The sequence below is a fragment of the Silurus aristotelis genome, assembly GCF_946808225.1.
Source record: "Silurus aristotelis genome assembly, chromosome: 15".
Classification (NCBI taxonomy): domain Eukaryota; kingdom Metazoa; phylum Chordata; class Actinopteri; order Siluriformes; family Siluridae; genus Silurus; species Silurus aristotelis.
The window spans coordinates 8,865,989-8,887,635 of NC_139588.1; the positions used below are offsets into that span (position 1 = coordinate 8,865,989).

Here is a 21,647-nt window from a genome sequence, read left to right on the forward strand (position 1 = left end):
TCCAAATGTTAATTTGGTCTCATTACTGGTGTTACAATTTCTTTTCTTGCTATAGGGCTTTCTTTTTTGGGAAACTCCACATCAAGCTTGTGCCACAAATGGCTTGTCATCTCTACCTACTCCATCTGAGACAGCTGCTGCAGCCAGATTGACTTGTTCTAAGACACTAAACATTGTATGATTAATACATCTGGAAGCAAACAACTACATCTGTCTTTAGGACTCACTCCCATCTTGTCTTTAAGCTTGCTGAGCTCAGCACAAACCTTGCTGCCCATTCTTCTATGACCTCTTCTTCTTTCGGCTGCTCCCATTAGGGGTCGCCACAGCGGATTATCCGTCTCCATACTATCTGCCTCTTTTAAACCAACTACTTGCATGTCCTCTCTCACAACATCCATGAACCTCCTTTTTGTCTTTCCTCTTTTCCTCCTCTCACTTTGTCCACAAAACATCCATATCCCTCTAATGAACTCATATCGTGTCCCATATCAACTCTAATCCTGTCCATCATTGTCACTCCCAATGAAAATCCTAACATCTTGAGCTCTGCTACCTCCAGATCCACCACCTATCTTTTAGTCAATGCTACTATCTCTAAACCATACAACATCGCAGGTCTCTACACTCTTATAAACTTTCCCTTTCACTCTTATAGATACCCTTTTATCACAAATCACTCCTGCCACTCTTCTCCACCCACTCCACCCTGCCTGCACTCTTTTCTTCACTTCACTAACACACTCTCCATTACTTTGCACTGTTGACCCCAGGTACCTGAACTCCTCCACCGTCTCCACATCTTCTCCCTGCAACCGCACCACTCCACTGCCCTCCCTCTCATTCACACACATGTACTCTGTCTTACTCCTAATGACTTTCATTCCCCTTCTCTCCAGCGCGTACCTCTACCTCTCCAGGCTCTTCTCAACCTGCTCCCTACTCTCACCACAAATCACAATATCATCTGCAAACAACATAGTCTATGGAGACTCCTGCCTGACCTTGTCCGTCAATCTGTCCATCACCACTGCAAATAGGAACGGTCTCAGAGCCGATCCTTGATGCAGTCCAACCTCCACCTTGAACGAGTCTGTCGTTCCTACTGCATACTTTACTGCTGTCACACTGTCCTCATAAATGTCCTTCACCACCCTCACATACTTCTGACACACCTGACTTCCTCATACAATACCACAACTCCTCTCTCGGCATACTGACGTTCGCTTTCTCTAAATCCACAAACACACAATGCAACTCCTTCTGACCTTCTCTATACTTCTCCATCAACATTCTCAAAGCAAATAATGTGTCTGTGGTGCTTTTCCTCGGCATGAAACGATACCGTTGTCCACAGATTTCACCTCTTCTCACAGCCTGGCATCCACTACTCTTTCCCATTACTTCATGGTCTGACTGATCAACTTTATACTCTTTAACTCAGGCATCCTCTCACCTTTCAAAATATTGTTAAACAATCTGGTTAAAAACTCAGCTGTCTCTCTTCTAAACATCTCCTTGCATCTACCGGTATGTCATCTGGTCCTATGACTTTCCACTCTTCATCCTCTTAATCCTATTTATCAACTGCTCAAATATACTCCCTCCATCTTCTCAGCACACTCTCCTCACTAATCAACACACGTCCATCTCCACCCTTGCCAGATTACATTTTTCACTCCTGTTCAGGTATGCAAGCTTATTTTAAAAGATATGTCCAGTTTAAGTATTTCATTCAAACCATAGCTACAGCTGTGTGTTAATTTTTACAATTTTCTCTGTTAATTGTTGTGGAAAAGGATATCACTAATAATCAAATAAACTTCAAAAGTTGTGGTTCCTGCCTCCAGTGCAAAACAGAGCATTTTTTTATTAGCCAGAAGGAAGTGTTGTTATATCAAAATATGAATTTCTTTTTCTGGTTTGTCCTTAGGGTTTTGGGTAGAGATATAAAAAAGGATGTTCAAAAATCTCAAAGTTGTATGTGGTTTATAAAAAGACTAAAGAAATACACTTGCTTGGTATCAGGGCCTTTGTGTTGCAGGCTTCTTTTGTATTTGTTGCTGTAGGTTAGTGCAATACGTGTTCTCCGATTACATCATTCAGGAGCAAATTATCTCAAAATAAAATAAGAATAAATGTATGCCCCTATGTATATGCAAACAGGTGTCAAATGAAATAAATAGCCATCATACACCGATCAGGCATAACATTATGACATTATAACATTATGACCGGTGATTGAATAACAATGATTATCTCTTTATCATGACATCTGTTGTTGGGCAGGATATATTAGGCAGCAAGAGAACATTTTGTCCTTAAAGTTGACGTGTTAGAAGTAGGGCTGCAGCTATCGATTATTTTAGTGATCGAGTATTTTACCGATTAGTCTATCGAAATAATCGAGTGATCGGATGAGATGTACTTTTTCTTCACTATAAGCAATACTACATATGCAGGAAAAAATAAGACAGGTCTCTTAAAATGAACCAGTAACCTTTTTGTTTCCTTTTAAGATTTTTTTTTTTTTTTACACCAATTTTTTTAAAAATATGCATACAACATGGAAACACAGAAGGTGAGAAGGGGAATTGGCGGTACTGATAGCATGCAGAACCTTTGACTGAAAAGTGGCGTACGCACGTTTCTAGCCCCATTTTGTGAGTACGCCACATTTATAAATGAGACCCCGAAGCTGTCCAGAGTTTAGCAGGTGGTGTGTCAGTAATAATGTTCCGTGAAACAGTGCTCCATGTGTAATTAAATGAACTAAATGAAAATAATTAACCTCGATGCTTTTTTTGTATTTGAATTACTCGATTTCCTTGAGGAATTGTTTCAGCCCTAGTTAGAAGCAGGAAAAATGGGATTTGAGTGATTGAGTGAGTTTGATGAGGGCCAAATTGTGATGGCTGGACTATTGTGTCAGAGCATCTCCATAATTGCAGCTCTTGTGGCGTGTTCCCTGTCTACAGTGGTCAGTATCCATCAAAAGTGCTTTAAGAAGGGAACAGTGGTAAACCAGCGACAGGGTCATGGCTGACCCGTGTGGTCTGATGCAACAGACCAGTTAGTGTAGCGCAAATTGCTGAAGAAGTTAATGCTTGACGGGTCAGAACTGCTTTGGAAGCATGTTTAAGATCTGTTCACTAGCAGGCCATAGCATGTGATTTATTTTATTTGTGTACTCATGTAGTATATACAGAGCCTCTGTGCGCTTCCATGAAAATAGAAAGGTTCCATTATAGGATAAAGGTGATAGTCAGAATAACTTCAAACTGAATTGTCGTGACATCCCTAAAAGTGGACAGGTGGACCCAAACCATGGCAATAAAAAACTTCAAATGTCTCATTTATATCATTAAACTTGAACTTCTTCAACATAAAACTGCCGCCTTTCTTATAGCAGTCATTTGTTAAAATTTGCATTTACAAATGATGAAATATATGCTTACCTGTGTTGTCATGAAGGTCCAATGTTGTGTAGTCATGTGAACTCTAGTTGTTGTCTAGTTGTGTGTGAAAATCACAGAGGGTCGGCAGGTATAAAAATTCTTAAACCACCCCACTTGACACCAGCAAATTGGTTGTGATTGCAGTCATATAGATCACAACTTTTCTTTATTCTGATGCTTGATGTGTCATTAACATAAGCTCTTGACTTATATATGCATGACTTTTTTTCTTGCATTGTGGGCTGGTTAGATACTACAGGTGTAAACGTGTTTCTCATCAATTTTATGGTGAGTGTAGTATATTGCGTAAGTTGCATTTTGATGGGAGGATAAGATTTTGTTTTTCTTCACATCAACAATAAGTAATTTCTTTATAATCCAATCCTGCTATCTTCCTGTGCTGCACGTAATATAATATGAACTAAAGGTGTAAGGTGTTTCATGTGGTGCTGAAGAAGGAGATGCATAATAAAATAAGGGCTCGCATGGTGTGAGTCAGATTTTATAATGGCCTTCTGTAAAGAGAGCTGATCATTAGAGCTGGACGCATTGTGAGCAGTAATTATAGTACTTCATCTGAGCTTTAAAGACCCATTCACAAAGGAGAACTAGGTCATCTTCTTTGAAGGTTCATGACCTCACTCCAAGCCTCTTTAGCCTGAATGGTGGAGAAAACTAATAGAGCAATGGATTATTTAATAGTAATGGTCATATGTTACACTTATTACAGTGTTTTCTATGTCCTATAGTATACTTGTTAACACTTTTTAGTTAATAAGTGTTAGTATTAATGTAACCAGTGGTCCTACATACCTCATATGATACTGATATTGCTTATTGTAATTATAATTATGACTCATGACTGTATCCTTCTCTTCTTGTCCTTCTCTTTCTGTTTGCCCTTTCTTTAGGTTATGTGACGATGGGAGCAGTGCCCCCGGGCTGGGCACAGCAGCAATTTGCAGCCCAGGCCCCGCTGGCATTCGGAGTTCAGTCACCAGTTCCCATGGCTCAGGTGTTGCCTGGTGGGCAGCCGCTCATATGGGGCCAGGCCAACCTCTTTCCTGCTACGCAGCAGCAGTGGGCAGCTATGGCCGGAGCCCACTTCTCACCTGCTGCCTTTGTGCCTGCACAGACCATAGGACCACTCCCAGCTGCCATGTTTCAGGCACTGGCACCCATGGCCATGGCAGCAGCATGTCCCCCTGCTGGTCCTTCCCCAGGTACGCCAACTGCAGGCACCTTAGCTTCTACGGCCTCTAGCCCGCAACATGGAGAGCACTTATTGCCTGGACAGACCAAGATGAGCAAGGAGATGTTCAAGGACTTCCAGATGGCCAAGCCTCCTCCTGCAGGTACACGTAAAAGCGAGCAGCCGAGTCTGATATGCACCACAGATGCTTTTACGAGCTACTTCAGCCGGGTGGGACTGGCACAGGACAATGATGACTGTGATGACTTTGACATCTCCCAAATGAACCTGACGCCTGTCACCTCCACCACACCCTCCACCAATTCACGTGAGTTGAATGCATGTTAACACAAACATAGCCTATTTAGTATTTTTTTTTTTGGTTCACAATATTGGTAATTTGTGTTTTCAAGCACTCTTGCTTTTTTCATTTATGGCCCAAAATCACCTCATTTGAAAGTTGATCTTTAGAACAAATATCAACCATGTCATCCATGAGTGGCCAGAAGTATAGAAATAGGGGTGGAAAGCTAAACATTTTTTTTTTTCCTGTCTATCACTAGCAAATTAAGAAAGCAGTTAATACTCTACTTCGAACATGTTCAGATTTTATGTCTTTAATACAATGCATTAGGTTTGAGACATTTACTTGTCTCTCCATCCTCTTGCCTCCAACCTTGAGTTATGGTTGCTGTCTGTGTGGAGTTGCTGTGCAGGTTAAAAGAGGTTTTACTTTAGGTTCATCCCATGTGCAAAACGTGCTAAATGCGAAGGCAAATTTCCATTAGGTATGAATAAGTGTGCACATGGCAATCCAATCTAGGCTGCTGGGGATCTACTCCGGATCCAGATCACACCCTTGTCAAATTTGAGCATTTACCAAAAGTCAGATAGTGAAAATTAGCTTGAACTACTGCTTTAAGTTTTGTTGAGTCCATCAGCTGCACTCCTAGAAGCTGTATGGTGGCATACTGGTGATATAGCTCCTTATGGAGCATGAAAATGACAATAATGAAAAGGAAAGAGATAAAGAGGGATGGTTAGAGAGAGAGAGACAGAGAAAGAAAGAGAATATGGAGAGAGAGAGACAACCCCATCTGTGCAGTGCTGCAAAGTAGGGAAATTATTACCAATCTCAGGAGAGCTATGCATTGTGCGTTCTGGTCTATTTAGATCCTCCTATTCCTGTTATGCTAATTACTGCTGTGAAACAGTGCAACACTCTTGTGCTATTCATGCAAATAATCACACACACTGTGTGAGGGTCACACTCATTTAGGAACTGACAATGAACGAGCATGAACCATCAGGCCTTTTGGGTTGTTTGGGTTAATACAAGGTTGAGAGCTGTTATTGCACAGAGAGCCACTGATGATGTCAGTGTGGATAAAAAAATTTATTCTAACCGTTATAATCCCTGTGTTATTTTTGGATGAAAAGTGGTGAAAAAGTATGTCAGATTCTAACCCAAAATGTCTGTGTTCATGTTAGAATTACCGATCAGATTTATGAAATGAGCAAATGAACCAAGTGTTTCCCAAACTAATAGTGATGATAAAAGGAAAAAACAGGGGGAAGCAGTGCAGTTCATCTTTCATTAATTGCGAATTTGTTTGTAGCTATTTAGACCAGCAGACAGCATAAATCTGCTAAGATAATTAAAGAGTTGTGATCTGCATCCACTTAAACCATTACCGTTCATCAAGCAAATGTCTGTCATGCCTGCCATTACCATGAAAGTCAGAGGCTATAACTACGCTTCATGCATAATAGATGTTTGCAGTCTGTAATGTGCCTTTTTAACTTTTTCCGTCAAAACCCTCTCCTTCTAAATATCTTCATGCACATGTGCAACTACAGATATTATGTTCCCTTTTTTATGTGTTTTATGTTGCAGACAACATCAATCCTAATACAAATAAACCATAAACAGTACAAGAGATCAAAACCAGAGAAGCAAACCTTTATCTCATTAAAAGCTTTGTAACTGTGAGTGTGTGAATTGACCTGACACTGTAATTTCCAAATTAATTAATCAGAATTAAAATAGTAAAACCTGTAAATAATCAGTATTTATGTTTAGCTAGAATTTTAGTTCCCCCTCTTAGCCAGTGGGGTTAGCTCCTGGGATCCAGAATGCAAGAAAACAGGTTATAACTAGCAGATTAGCAAACGCTATTTTAATATGCTTTTTTTTTTTAATTAGAGGTGAGGTCATGTTATTTAGGTAGGTAAAGGAGAGACAGATAGCGCCAGTGCTAACAATATTGTGTAGGTCACCTCAGATGCTGAATTGTAATGATTGTTGATTTTTTTTTTGTTTGTTTGGGTTTTTTTTGGCAATGAACATAATCGGATGCTTAACTGAGCCCATTCGATTGATACATACAGAATATATATAGCATACAGACATTGACTAGGCAACTACTCAGTTGGTCGATTTGTAATTATATGGAATTACATTTGTGGCAAAAGTATTTTAACTTTTCAAGAAACAAACACACACGATGAACAATTTCAGAAACTAAAACCAAATAAACAAAGTCCGTTGTTAACAATGTTTTTGTCTTTTTGCAAATCATGGTTTATAAATGCACTGTGCTAGTTTCTGTTTATGCTCTTAAGTTTTCATCGCTCTCGTTTGGAGAGCTTTCTGAATGCTGTTTATTAAGTGGTTCTAACATTCAATGATGAGTTGAATGAGACTAAAACCGTAATAACCGTATTAGTTATAAACTAATATAATAATTATGTAAGACAGTAATTTCCATTACAAAGTACGAACATTATAACTCAAAAATTTACTTAAGTCTTGACTGCTAGACAGCCAATGACAGTAAAGTGCAGTCAAGCCCCACTATGACAAGTAGTCTCTCATATTTAAAAACCTAACTCTGGCACCGAGATCACTGTTTTCAGTTAAAGAATGCTTTTCTTCTTTCTCCTTGCCCATTGATTAATTGTTTCTTTAAAAAATAAAGGTTTTGTTCAATACATTTGCCACAAATTTAAATCCATATAATTATAATAAAAAATACCCTCAACACACACTGTTTCTGTCATTTTAACTATTGTATTAATAATAAACCAAATCCAAATGTTATCATTTATTGCAACTATAAATGATATTATTGTGTGCTTTTACCCAGCGCCCACACCAGCACCTCACCAGAGCTCCCCATCTAAGGCATCGTCGCATGCCAGCGACCCACCCACTGATGATTCGTTCGGGGAAGCAGAGGGCAGCCCGAGTCGCAGCGGCGAGGAGGACACTGTGAGTAAACCTTACTATAGGCACATTGTTTCAAAAGTGTTCCAAATGAAAAAGATTTTTGTTTGTTTGTATGTTACCCCAGATTTACACATACACATGCAATCAATCATATCTACTGTTCCTAAAGGTCAGATGTTTGCATAACCAACATGCACCATTATTCTAATGGAAGATCTTCACCTTTTCATTCTATTTACAGAGGGTATGATATAAAAAAATTTTTTCATAATAAGCACCTTTTGCTTCTTCTGAGGCATGTTGATGAATCACTGTGGATGTAGGCAATCCTGGGTCGTTCCTGAGATGCTGGGTCGTTCTTATTATGTGCACTTTTGCCACAGACGGCCAAATAATGTGTCAAATTAGTCCTTGAGGCTGATAGAACGGCCAATAGGGCTTCATTAATCATATTTAGATTCCTATTATATATCACATACTACTATAATGTAGTGATGAAATGATACACAAGAAAGAGAATCTAATACATTTTAGAGGGCTGCAGGGTATATATTATCTTTTAGCATTTCATATTATAATTAACTGTAAAGAGTCTGAATTCTTTAAATATACAAATTAAAGTTTGTAAAAGTAAAAGTTAAAATGCTGTTTTAGGTCTGGATTCTGATTTCTTAGGAGGATTTAGTTCAGCTTATACTGACACATTACAGAGACAAATGTATTGGGACACCTGACTTTTAGACCCGTATGTGGCTCTTCTTAGACTGTTACCAAAAAGTTAAAGGCACACAATTGTGTAGGATGTTTTAGGATGCGGTTGCATTAAACATTCCCTTCACTTAAACTAGGAGATCCAAACCTGTTCCAGCATGACTATGCCCCTGTACACAAAGCCAGCTCCATAAAGATATGCTTTACTGAGTTTGAATGGAAGATCTTGAGTGACCTGCTATAGAGCTCTGACCTCAACTTTATTAAACACCTTTGGGATACATTGGAATGCAGACTGCACCCCAGGTCTCCTCACCATACATAATTATTTGACTTTACTAACACGCTAGTGGCTAAATGAACAAAAATCCCCACAACCAAAATCCAAAATTTATTGGAACATATTCCCAGAAGAGTGGAGGTGATTATTACAGCAAATCGGGATTAAATGGGGTATAGGATGTTCAAAAAGCACAACCTGATAATCATGTGTCCACAAACTTTTGCCTATATAATGTATATTTTTGCACTCCTTCTAATCCTGTGGCATAGTTGTGAAAGAAGGATGATTAGGAAGCATAAACAATGCATTTGCTCATTTATTGCTAGTACAAATGAAACTGAATCGATCAGTGTGCCTCTGCATTGCAACTGTACTATTATTTTAGACATTTGGTCTCTCTCTTTCTTTTTTCCTGAGTCATCAGAGACTCCTCTCTTGTTCTCTTTTCTTTTATCTTCCTGCTGAACAAAAAGTTCAATTATTTTGTTCAAGTTATTCTCACAGTAAAGCCTGCGTCCTCGTTTCAGAGTTGGAATAACACACACACGCACACACACACAGGTGCTAAGAGCAAAGTGTCAGGAGGCTATTAATTCAGCAAGCACTAAAGTGCTTATGAAATGCAGCCCTGAACCTTTCACATGAAAACATAACAATGTGCAGAATGAAGAAAGCGAGATTTCACGTGACCATTAACACAAAGAGTGGAGGGATGAATAGATGGCAGTGTGAGTAGAAGTATAAATATGAAAAAGATGAATGGATTTCTTAGTGCTGTTTTGCCCCTGATTACCTTTTTTTCCTATCACATTTGCTTACTTTACTTTTTCCCTCTCTTCTTTCTCTTGCTCTATTCTATTGCCTTCGGTTTCACTTTCACTCCCTTTTTCCGTCCCTCTCGTTCTTTTCCTTTCCTGATTTTTTTCCCAATGGTAACACCCTCATCTGTTTGTCTTTATCATCTATATTTCTGCTTCTCACTTTAATTCCCTTCACTGGTTGTCTCTATCCTCCTTCTGGCTTTAATAATGATTCTTATCTTGTTTATGTTGCCCCAATTTCTCTATCACTTTTTTTTATATTTATTGTTTGGTCTATTTTCCTCCATCATCTGTTTGTTCTTCCTTCTCTCTCTCTTTCTACATTGTCTTGTCTCTCTCTTTTTTACTCTTCTATCTATCTATCTATCTATCTATCTATCTATCTATCTATCTATCTATCTATCTATCTATCTATCTATCTATCTATCTATCTATCTATCTATCTATCTATCTATCTATCTATCTATCTATCTATCTATCTATCTATCTATCTATCTGTTATCCCTCTCTACATTTCTTTTTTGGTCTAATTTGTTCTAACATCTGTTTGCACCCACCCTCCTTCCTCCCATTTCTTTCTCATTCTGCTTCCTTTCTCTTTCTCATTTCTCTCTGTTCCTCCTGCAGGCTAGAGACACACAGTCTCCGAGTGTGAGTGAGCCTCAAGCAGAGCCCGTTGGCTCTGAGCTGGACAGTCCTCAGGTCGGTAGCTAGATAGCGGCAGGTCGGGGTAGGTATCTGTCCTCTTTTTTTTCCTGCTCTCAATGTCAGCCTCCTCCAGCCATGATGCAGTGTCGGCACACCTCCACCTTGCCACGTCACTCCATCATTACATTAGTCGACTACATAGTTGCTGAGTGCTCTCTCTCTCCTCTTTCTCTCTCTCTCTTTCTCTCTCTCTTTTGTCCACTGCCATCCTTTCACCCTTGCCTGCTGCCACCTACGATGGTATGTGCCTCAGTATATTTGATGTATGAGAAAATGTTCCTTTATTCCTACAAAGCTGCCTGAAGTGTGTGAGTATTAAAGTGTGTTGAGTAGACTTGATTTTGAATGACAGTCTGGCATGGCATATCCACAAACATCACAACACCCGCCATCGATGCATCCGTGTTGTGCCATATTTATGCCCTACCCACATCTCATCACAATGTGTGTTTTACTTGTTAAAAGTGTGTGAATTTTTGACAAATGTGGAGTTTGTTTTAATTATTCGAACTTCACTAACAGCACATCACAATCTCAGGATGCATCACTGTTAAGCCTAACAAAACATACCATGCACGCCACAAGTCAAACTGACTTGTCTGACAATTTGACTGACAGCTCTGTGCTGTTAAAGTGATTGCGAACACGAAGAGCGCATTAAGAAATGCAATACAAAAATAGAAGGATTGCTATTACATGTACACTTTGCAAGTATGCTAGCTGTACACAATTCGCAGCTGAATTTTGCCAGTGAATGATGTTTCAATTATGCTTTCTTATAAGAGAAATACAATTGCACATGTGTATATATATTCAGCCCTTGAATTTAAATAAAGTCTAGAAAGCGCTGCCATATCAAAGAGACTTGATGTGTGCATTAACCAAAGACTAAATCAAACAAGTACATTCGGGCGTTATGATTTTCTCACAATGACTGTAGCTGCATAATATGCAGGTATGTGCCTTACTGAATTCTGAAACTTATTACATTCTCTATAGTGGGTAGCTAGCTACTGTCATAATATAACATACTAGTAAAGGTAATATCCAATGTTGTATATTTATGAATCACTTTCTGCAAGTAATTTAAACTAAATAAGCTGTAGTGATTATGCTAAGCAACCAATTCCCCACAAAAATGCTAACATTTTATATAAAGGCATTATACAGTTTGTTTAGCTTTCATACCATGTATAAGCATTCCATAAATCTATAATAATCCTTGAGGGTTAATGAAAGTCACTTTAATGAAGGGTTGAGACTTTGTTGAAAGTATTTGTGCTTAAGTATTAGTGAAGTGGTAGACCGAGCGCTTGTACACTTGCACATTTATGTAGTTATCTAATCAGCCAATCGTGTGGCAGAGGTGTAATTCATAACATCATGCAGATGCAAGTCAGTAGTTTCAGGTAATTACTATATCAACTATTAATAAATGTGATCTCAGTGATTTTTAACATCATAGGATTGTTGGTACTGGACAGAATGATGTGAGTGTGTTTATAACTGCAGATCTCCTAGTGTTTTCACACACAACATTTTGTAGAGTTTACTCGACAATAGTGCAGTGATGTAATAAAAAGTGCATCCACTGAATGATAGTTCTGTGTACAGAAGACACCTTTTTGATAAGAGAGAGCAATGGAGCATGGGCAGACTTCTTCAAACTGACAGAAAGGCTACAATAACTCCGATAACCACTCTGCACGATCACGATGCACAAGATGTGCATTCAAAATGTGAATCAAACAAGCTACAGCAGCATTATACCACAGGTTGCATTTCTGTCAGCCAGGAACAGAACACCGAGGCTGCAGTGAGCATTGATTCTCCGAAACTGAAAAGTTGACACCTGGAAAAATGTAGTCCAATTTTTTAAAGGCACACAGATGGTCAAGAATGTGATGCATTCACATAAATTCATTGATCACGCCAGCATGAATGAGTTCAGTGTTCTTTAGGAGAAGTTTAGGAGCAACTTCTGTAAATCCTACCTCACAGCTCCCTGGTTATCGGACCGCACTATTTGTCTTCAGGAGGACACATCTTCAGATCATCCTCCGCCAGATGTGCTCGTCCTTAGCCAGGTTAGCTTTCACAAGCCACCAGGCTCGCACCTTTTCTATAGGCTGCCTGCCTACTTCATAACTTTTCTCATGGCTACACCGGTGCACAACCTGTCGCGAGCCTGCCCGGGTGTATGCAGCGCTCTCATTGCCACTTGGTATTCCCATCCCTTCTGCGTTGTCTGCCTGGGTCTTAAACATGCTCAAGAAGCTATCGACCTTCCTGAGAACTGAAGCCATTGTTTAGCGCTCCTGCGTGGGGACCCTCAGGAGTCACGTGACAGGCTGGCTGTATGTTTTAGCCCCCAAATGGGTGATTCACACAATCACAAGGGGTTCCAGTCTTTAGTTTGCCAGGGCACCCCCGAATTTCAACAAAGTTGTTTTGTCCCACAAAGGCGAGAGCTCCACTCACATTCTGAAAGGCAAAATGTCATCCCTCCTCAAGAAGGGGGTGGTTTGAGTTGTAGCCTCTCACCTAAGCAAACAGGGCTGTCACTCTCGCTTTTTCCTGGTTCCAAAAAAGGACGGTTCTCTCTGTCTAATTCTGGATCTCAGAATGTTAAACAAACATTCAATTTCAGAATGCTATCACACGGCTCTCTTGTACGTTCAATAAAACAGAATGATTGATTCTGCTTAATTAATTTGAGCGATGCTTTTTTCCATATAAGCATCTATCCTCCGCACATGAGATTCCTTCATTTCAGAATGGGAACTCTCTATGGTGCTGGAGGTGCTGGGCCAACAGCTTTTTGAGCCCCTAGGTGATATCACCCTTAAACTCCTGTCCTTAAAGACAGCTCTGCTTCTGGCCTTGGCTTCCGCCAAACATGTAAGTGATTTGCCTGCACTCTCAGTTTATTCCTCGTGCACCAAATTCTCGCTCAATGGGGATAAGGTTTTGCTCAGGCCTAACCCCGCCTTTATGCCTAAATGCCCCCCCATCTCTAAGCAACGCCTCTCTCATTGGCTTGTGGAAGCTATCTCCTTGGCGTATGAATCTTTGGCAGTGCAGCCTCCAGGTGGCTTTAGAGCTCACTCCACTAGAGGCTTGGCTGCTTCTTGGGCTCTGTTTAGAGGCGTTCCCTTGCAGAAAATTTTTGCCACTGCAAGCTGGTCCTCTCCACATACCTTTGTCAGGTACTACCGGCTTGATGTTACCCAGACCTCTGTGGCTCATGCAGTCTTAGGTGTGGGCTTTTTGTAGCTTTGTGCTACTAGGCCCACACTCCTTTTAAACCTGACTGCCCAGCCCAGTTTATGCATGTTTTCAAGCATGTTAGTTTGTATCCTTTTCTGACACCCAGATTGGTCCAATTACATGTATATCAATATGTATTTTTCTGCATGCAGCCCGATTTTGGGTGTCATCAGGGTTTTAGCACGCATGTTACCACCTGTCATGTTTTTTATGGCTGGATCTTTCACCCTCGCAGTGTGTAAGGTCTACTACTCTGTGACATGCCGAGCACCACCTTGAGGGCCGTCCTCTTGCTTACAGGGCCTCTCTGTGAGTGTATTGGGCAACCGGGGATTTGTCTATATCTCCCATAGGTAGATCTCGAACAGGAGAGATCCACCAAGTTTGCCCTGCTTGCTGCACGAGAAGCGAATATGCTCACCGAGGAATGGTAGCGCGTGCTGGTGCCTTATGCACTCGGGTAAGAGGCGTTCCCTTACTTGCCATTGGGCACAGGCTCCTGTCTGCCAAGCCAGACTTGGTGAAATTGGATGCTTCTGCAGAGGTCAGGTACAGATGCCCTTCCCATAGGTGGATCTCTCCACTCGATGTTTCAGAGAACCAGGGTTACGAACAATAACCTATTGATTTGTAGCATAAATAAACATCTTTAAAAAACAAACAAAAAAAACAAACAGGAATTGTATGATTCAATTTACACTTGGACTCAGATCTCAAAGGAATGTCTCCAACATTTTGTGGAATTCATGCTTTGGAAATTGAAGCTGTTTTAAGAGCATTGTGAGGTTCTATATGGTATTAATACAGTGTTTGTGATAAATTACTCAATGAGTATGGAAGATATTCACATTCACACAGCAGCTAACATTGAACATAAGCGGGAGGAAAAAACTAACCTGAACTTAGACCAAACTGATGTCATCAATGACAAAAACTATAATCATAGGTAGACAAATGAAATACTTTACAATGAGTGCAGTGAACTGCGGATATGTATACAAACATGACAAGGAATGTTGAGGTGAAAATGCTGATGGGAATTTTAGTCCCTGTCATATGTATATGATATATTATTAAAGCCTTACATAAATTCTCCAGCAGTGCTACTTAAAGACCAATACTATAATTATAAAGGTGTTAAAAAGGCCCACTGTTAAACATTTAGTAGTAATTGATTGACACTCTATTAACCAAATTATTGGGACACCTGACATTTCCTGCTATATGTGGTTCTTCTCCAAACTGTTATCACACAACAGGAGGCACACAATTGTATAGAATGTCTTTGGATGCATTCAAATCTGAATGGTGGGTCGGCTTATCGTGTAATTTAGTGTTCTGCAAGCCTCCCTGAACTACTGTAGTATGCAGCTGTAAACCCAAGTGTCCTCCTCGTTTAGCAGACCGAGGGTTGAGGGAAGACACGGCTCTCTGGCTGTACTGTATAAACGTTCATAATGTGTGAAAGAAACAGAGTTGTGTGTCACTGTGTGCATGCACCCTGATCTACCTGTATCAATACTGAGGTGTGGGGCTTAATAATGACAGCTGGGACTCTGAGACACGTTCAGATGCTGCACCTCTGGAAAGAGCAGACTTTATGCATATAAGACTGTTTTTTACACAATTAAATGCATAAAAAAACTCTTGGAGGGTTGGTACAGGGTTATGTTTACCACTGTGTAGCATTACATCTGCCTATATACATCTGGGATCTGAGGAGACAAGTTGCTAAAGTTTTGGGAGCAGAATATTATCCCATATGTATGTATCCCGATACAAGGTTCTAACTGCTAAATAGTTCTGGGTGTCCTATGTTGTATTTTTTGTTTCATGATTCACCAAATGTTTTTAAATGGTGAAAGGTCTAGACTGCAGGCAGGTCAGATTCTGTAAGCACCCAGATTCTTCCACTACCAAGCATGCTATTGTAATAGATGCAGTATTTAGTTAGCATTATCTTGCTCAAATATTCAAGGCCTTTCTAGAAAAAAAAATGTTTTCTGGATGGAAGCAGAGATATGGCTTTTTAAAATAAGCACTGATAATGAGACAGATGGTCCCTCTCCTCTTTAGTCCAGAGGACGTGGGTTTCAGGTTTCAGGTTTTCCATAAAAAATTATCTGACCACAGAACAGTTTTCAACTTTGCATCAGTACATTTTAAATGAGCTTCAGCCCAGAGAGGATGGAAGCGTTTATGGATCATGTTCCCTCATACCTTCTTCTTTTCATGATAGAGATTTAACCTGCATTTGTGGATTACATGGTAAACTGTGTACAGAGACAGTGATTTCTAAAGGTGTTAATGCCCATGCAGTGATTTCCATTACAGAATCATGACTGTTTTAAATGGAGTGCATCCAAAATATGTTTTCACAATTGTTTCTTGTGCACAGTGATTTCTCCAGATTCTTCAAAACCTTTAATGATATTATGTATGTAAATGATGAGATATTCCACTGTTTGCAATTTTATGTTCAGGTAAATCATTCTAAAATGATTATCTCAATTTGCAGTGTTTTACAGATTGGTGAAGCTCTACCCATGTTTACTTCTGAGAAACTCTGCCTCTCTAATATACACTATGTATACCCAGCCATCTTACTGACCTGTTGTCAATTAACCTAAACATTTGCAAGATGTTTCTCCAAATATGAAATTTTAATAACGCTTACTTTTTTAGTCTTTTGTTGCCCTGTCCCAACTTTTTTGAGACATTGCATTATGTTTTTATTTAGTTATAGGGTCCCAACATTTTGGAATTGGGGTTGTAGAAAATGTCATCATGTGACATGGATTCTCTAGGCTGCCACACATAGGTGTGTGTAAGGAGAGACAGTGGGAAAAGGAACTGTTACAAAAACCAAAGACAGGTGTGAGAAAGCAAATCCTGCCATTAAGCACCAAAGAGCAAAGATCTAGAAAGGCTAGATAGCTGGATGGCGCATCCACAGATTTTTTTTTAATGACATCGAGGAATGTGTGTCACAGGCGGTGTGTGATTGTAAAGCGTCATGACTGAGATTGCCTTTGTGAGCTCCTTCAATTCGTCTCTGTTCTGGTTGGCTCTTTTCTGTAGCAGAGATCCTGTGTTCAATGTGAGGTCTATATGCTCCCAGTCTATTTTTTCCCCCTCTTTTTTGTAATACTTGCTTCTCTTTTATTGTGGCTGTAATGTCCATCCTGGAGTCTGTCAGTCTGTTAGGTGAGGTGCTTTTCTTTTCTCATGCTTTCTTTCACTTGTTTCTCTTTTTCTCTTTCTACCCTATCTTTCTCACTGTGTGTGTGGGGATGAGGGAATCATAATTATTGTGTCGGTTGATTCACTCACTGGTGTCAACCTTATTTGTGGGTTTAGATGGACTGCAGGCAGGACTCTGGGCTCCCACTGCGAGTCAGCTTTCTTTTCTGTTTTTCAAGCTGTCATTCTTTTCATTCTTTCTTTGTACCTGAGAATAACACACAGTGCCTCCTCCTGGGCCTTCCTCCTCTGTCCTGCTCGCTACACTGTAATAACAGGATTGGTGTGAAAACCGAAGCAGGAGGCATGGGGAAAAGCCTAACTGGATGAGGGATGCAGTAGCTATAGCTCCTGCTATAAAGCCTTTAGTCTTTTACAGGCTGAGGAAGATGGAGAAGCCTCATTGCTCCTCTGAGAGTGTTGCTAATAAACACAAACCTTTACTGACACCTGCTGTTGGTCTGTGAGAATTGCATAAAAAATGTGTGATGTGAGACATATAGCCGATCGTTTTGCATCATGTATCTATGCGCATATAGGCACACTCGTACATTTATACCATACATAATTGACCAGGATATGATGCATTATGTATACTCCCAATCAATGGCACCACAAGAATATTCTTTCAGCATCCATAATAAGAATTTGATTTTTTTTATTATTTTTTTTATGATCTTATTCTAAAATTCATGTTTCTGAAATATATTGTGCTTATGAACACATTTTTTTAGGCCATATTTCTAAGCATATTATTTTCAGAGGTGGCAAAAGTACACACATCCTTCACTTAAGTAGAAGAACAGATACTTATGTTTTAAAAGACTCTAGTAAAAGTTGAAGTAGTGACTACCCTTTTTCACTCAAGTAGCCATTACTACTTAGTTTTAGTGTTATGCTGGTAACTGAACCTGACATCATATTAATATATTAATACAAAACAAATTAAAAATTGTTTTCTAATGATTGTATTGAGGCTCAACATCCACCATACAGAACACAAGCAGAGAAAAGATGATGATGATCAGGAGATCAGGAATGTCTCAGTTCTCAGTCATGTTTACATCACTGACTCCCTCTGTCTCATCCACATTAACCCCAGACTTCTTACTGCCTTCTGCCGTGCTGGTTGTTGGCTTTGTAAACAAGTCTACATTTGTGGTGTGTGAGAGCCAGGAAATCATACACCAGTGGTAGACAAGTAATAAGTTGATGGACTTAAAACATGCGCAGTGGTAAGAAAAAAATAACGAGTCTGGTGTGTAAATGTAAGAAGTAGAAAGTAGAGATATTTCTGTAAAAACAATTCAATGAATGAAAATAAAAAGTTTGAACATAAATAGTAAAGTACTGATACGAAAAAGTACAGTAATGAAAGTATTTGTACTTCATTACTTTCCATGATTGTGTATTACAAAAAGGCTATACTGCTCATAATGGACTAGTTAGAATTAGTGTTTCTGTTCTGGTAGAGAAATGACATAATTATTTTGTTTGTTTGTCTGTTTTTTTCCTAGGGGAAGGACCCTCTCTATGCCAAGGTCTGCAAAGGGAAGAAGTAAAGGATCATGGGAAGACTGCACACAGCTGAACAGTGCTCAGAGGGGAGCAAGTGACCAAGCCCTTAGAGCCGATCTGTTTGTGTGTGTGTGTGTGTGTGTGTGTGTGTGTGTGTGTGTGTGTGTGTGTGTGTGTGCGTGCGTGCGTGCGTGTTAAAAAAAAAAAAAAAAGGTGAATGTAAAGGAAACAGGTCACAGGCTGTGAGCGAGTTTGTGTGTAAGTGTGTGTGGTTGCATGGGAATGGATGGTATTCAGAGCTCACCTGGATCACTCCAGCCTTCTTGGCCTTTAGTCTCCCTTTGGATCTCATTCTGTCTGGAGAACTGCACACTGGACGCTCCTCTTGGTTTTCTGTCCTTTCATTGAGCTTCTGTCGCACAGTGTTTCCTGCATTCATAAACTGAACGTGGAATATCAGACAGCTGATGGTGCTAAGGATGATGATGATGATGATGATGATCTTCTTTCCTATTGTCCTCCTTTGCTCACCCTGAGTCATTCTGTCACTGTCTCCATTTTTCCCCCCATGCCATCTAGCCAAGATAGTATAAATACAAAGCGTGAGAATGCATTTCATCAAGCACACACACACACACACACACACACACACACACACACACACACACACACACACACACACACACACCCTCAAGTGAGACTTCAAGAAATTACTGCTTCATAATCTTGTGTTTTCCCAGTCCTTGCACTGTCATCTTTAATCGTGTGGTCCAGGCCAGAGTAGTCGATTACAGTGTAATCCATTTGATCCATCTGTAGGATTATGTGATTCATCCATGTGGGCTTGTTTGGTTTTGCTCCCCGATCTATTTGAGATTCTGCTGCTAGAGAGCTATGCAGAAATATAAAAAAAGAGATTTTGTTTTCTCTGTGGACCTTTCAGGCAGAGATCTGTCTCAAGGAGTGACTTTGCCAAAATCTCTCTTTTTCTCTCTCTCTTTCTCTTTTTTTTTTTTTTTGCGTGAAAAACTTCTGAGCAGCTCATACTGAAGAAGACATTGCGACGGAGTGGGTGTTGCCTAAACAACGAGCTGAATCTGTGACTGAACTGGTCCTTTCTCTATAGCTTTTGTACAATATTAATAAGACAAAAAAAAAAAAAAAAACACAACACTGAAAATGGGATTTTTATTTTATAAGTCATTGAAGCCCTCTTGAGGCCCTCAAGGCCGGCTTGAGACGTGTTTTAAGGACAAACATGGCTTTAAGGAATCAGATCATTGGTTTGCCAAACTCATTTTGTAAATAACAATAACGCCAACAATAATGCTGACGATGATGATAATGTCCTTTGATTTTTTTTTTTTTTCCCCCGCTGGACCTCTGTGCCATAAAATAGGCAGGCTTAATGTGATGCAAGCTCAACACGAAACCCAAGCAATATCTCCACATGTCCCAAACCTCCCCCAGTGTGGTTTTATGTTGCTGTCAAAGCCATTTGCTTGTTTGGTTTATTTAATGATGTGCTGCACATCCTTTGGGTACAATGAAGAAAAGCCGGCGGTTAAAATACTTCAAGTGTCATAGCACAAGGCTCATAATAAGACAAACGAGGAAGTATTGGGCTGACACAACCCTCTCCTTTAGCTAATCATTTAAATGGTCTTTAAACTCATTCCAAAAGGATACACATTTTTCATTTTGCAACACATGCACTTGTGGTAGGTGCATTTTCAAAGTGTACTTTGGAATAATTGAGCCATTAATCTTGAAAAAAATGAAACGAGCCAAAGAATTCGCAGAACCTATCACACACGTGGTCAGGTGCTTAGAACCTTGTGGTATTTTAGTGCTGTCTAATTTCATTACCGAGTTCTCCTGTCATGTGGTGGTGTTTTTTTTTTCTTCTTTTTTTTATCTGCCTTATGTGCAACCACAAAACATGCATGACCTAATTCATTTACATGTGCATTCCCAAACACACCCACACACCCCCACAGATACACACATGTAAATCAACCTTAGATTGCCCTTGGTTTCACCATAGTTACACCAAAAACTTAGACTACATACACCCACAAGTATGTGATATCATTTTATCCAACACTAAACCAAGATCAAATAGTGTGTGTGTGTGTGTGTGTGTGTGTGTGTGTGTGTGTGTGTGTGTGTGTGTGTGTGTGTGTGTGTGTGTGTGTGTGTGTGTGACAGAAAGAGAGACATGAGCAGCCAGTTCTTGTATTCCATTACCTGTAAGGACTATTACTCCCTATTTTATGGCCAGAGTCCCGTTTTAATCAGATATTTATTTTGACCCCTTTCTAGTTCACATACTACACCTGGGATGTAAAAAAAAAAAAAAGATATTGTGAAGCCAGGAGAAGAGAGGAGAAACCTCATAACACTTTTTTTTTTAGACCCGGTTTAATTATACCTCAGTTAATGGGTTTATTAACGTAAAGGGACATCTTTATTTTTTTAATCTCAGCAAAGATTACATTCTACAGTTAATTTTGAGAATTCTTTTTTTCCTACCCCCCACCCCCCCTCTTCTCGGTTTTACATATTCCACCATGTAATACTGTACCAATAAACACAGGAAAAAACGATGTGTACTTTTTTTCTTGAATGGGTTTTATTAATGTGTGCATATTGGCAAGTGAAGTCTTTTTAATGTAACTTTTTCTCTTACAGTCTGTGTGCATGTGATTCAAACAAAAGGTGCGTTTATTGCAAACAGGGATGACAAATGTGTTCCAGACCTTACTGGGTTTGCGGGTGTGGTACAATCACCCAAGTACTGGCTAATTATTTTGGGTATCATAGTGAAATGCTTTTTACAACTGGTCCGTGACATAAAAGTTAAGAATGAAAAAAAGACAAAAAAATGTATTCATTAAAATAAAATAAAGTATTACAATCATTTTTACAACGTAATAAAATAGAATATAATTGCAATAAAATAAAATGTTATAAAAGCAACTACAAAAATAAAATACATTCGAACAAAAAAGTTACTTTTATTCATTAAATAAAAAAAAATAATGGAATTCATTTATTTCTAATGCCTCTAATACTATTATATACAGATATGCTGAATAGTGTAAGGGGTTACCAGCAGGCCTACTGTAAAACAGATCTATGGTGTGATGTGTTGCTTTTATATGGGTTCTCGCTTATCTGTCATGATTACTGTCTAAAAATACAGCTG

At 39.5% G+C, this 21,647-nt stretch overlaps 1 protein-coding gene across 21 annotated transcripts in view; it reads left to right on the forward strand.

Annotated features, from left to right (window-relative positions):
- dab1a (DAB adaptor protein 1a) overlaps positions 1-21,045 on the forward strand; it is a 389,113-nt gene extending 368,068 nt beyond the window's left edge. For 12 of the 21 annotated variants that reach the window (XM_083563327.1, XM_083563331.1, XM_083563328.1 and 9 more), the window contains 4 exons: positions 4,370-4,978; positions 7,800-7,924; positions 10,325-10,399; positions 18,436-21,045. In XM_083563327.1, coding sequence (XP_083419453.1) covers positions 4,370-4,978; positions 7,800-7,924; positions 10,325-10,399; positions 18,436-18,480 — 854 coding nt within the window. In that variant the 3' untranslated portion in view covers positions 18,481-21,045. Of the gene's footprint in view, positions 1-4,369; positions 4,979-7,799; positions 7,925-10,324; positions 10,428-18,435 lie in introns of all 21 variants that reach the window. The other 9 variants (XM_083563335.1, XM_083563320.1, XM_083563322.1 and 6 more) reach the window with 2 other exon arrangements.
- Positions 21,046-21,647: the final 602 nt, after the last annotated feature.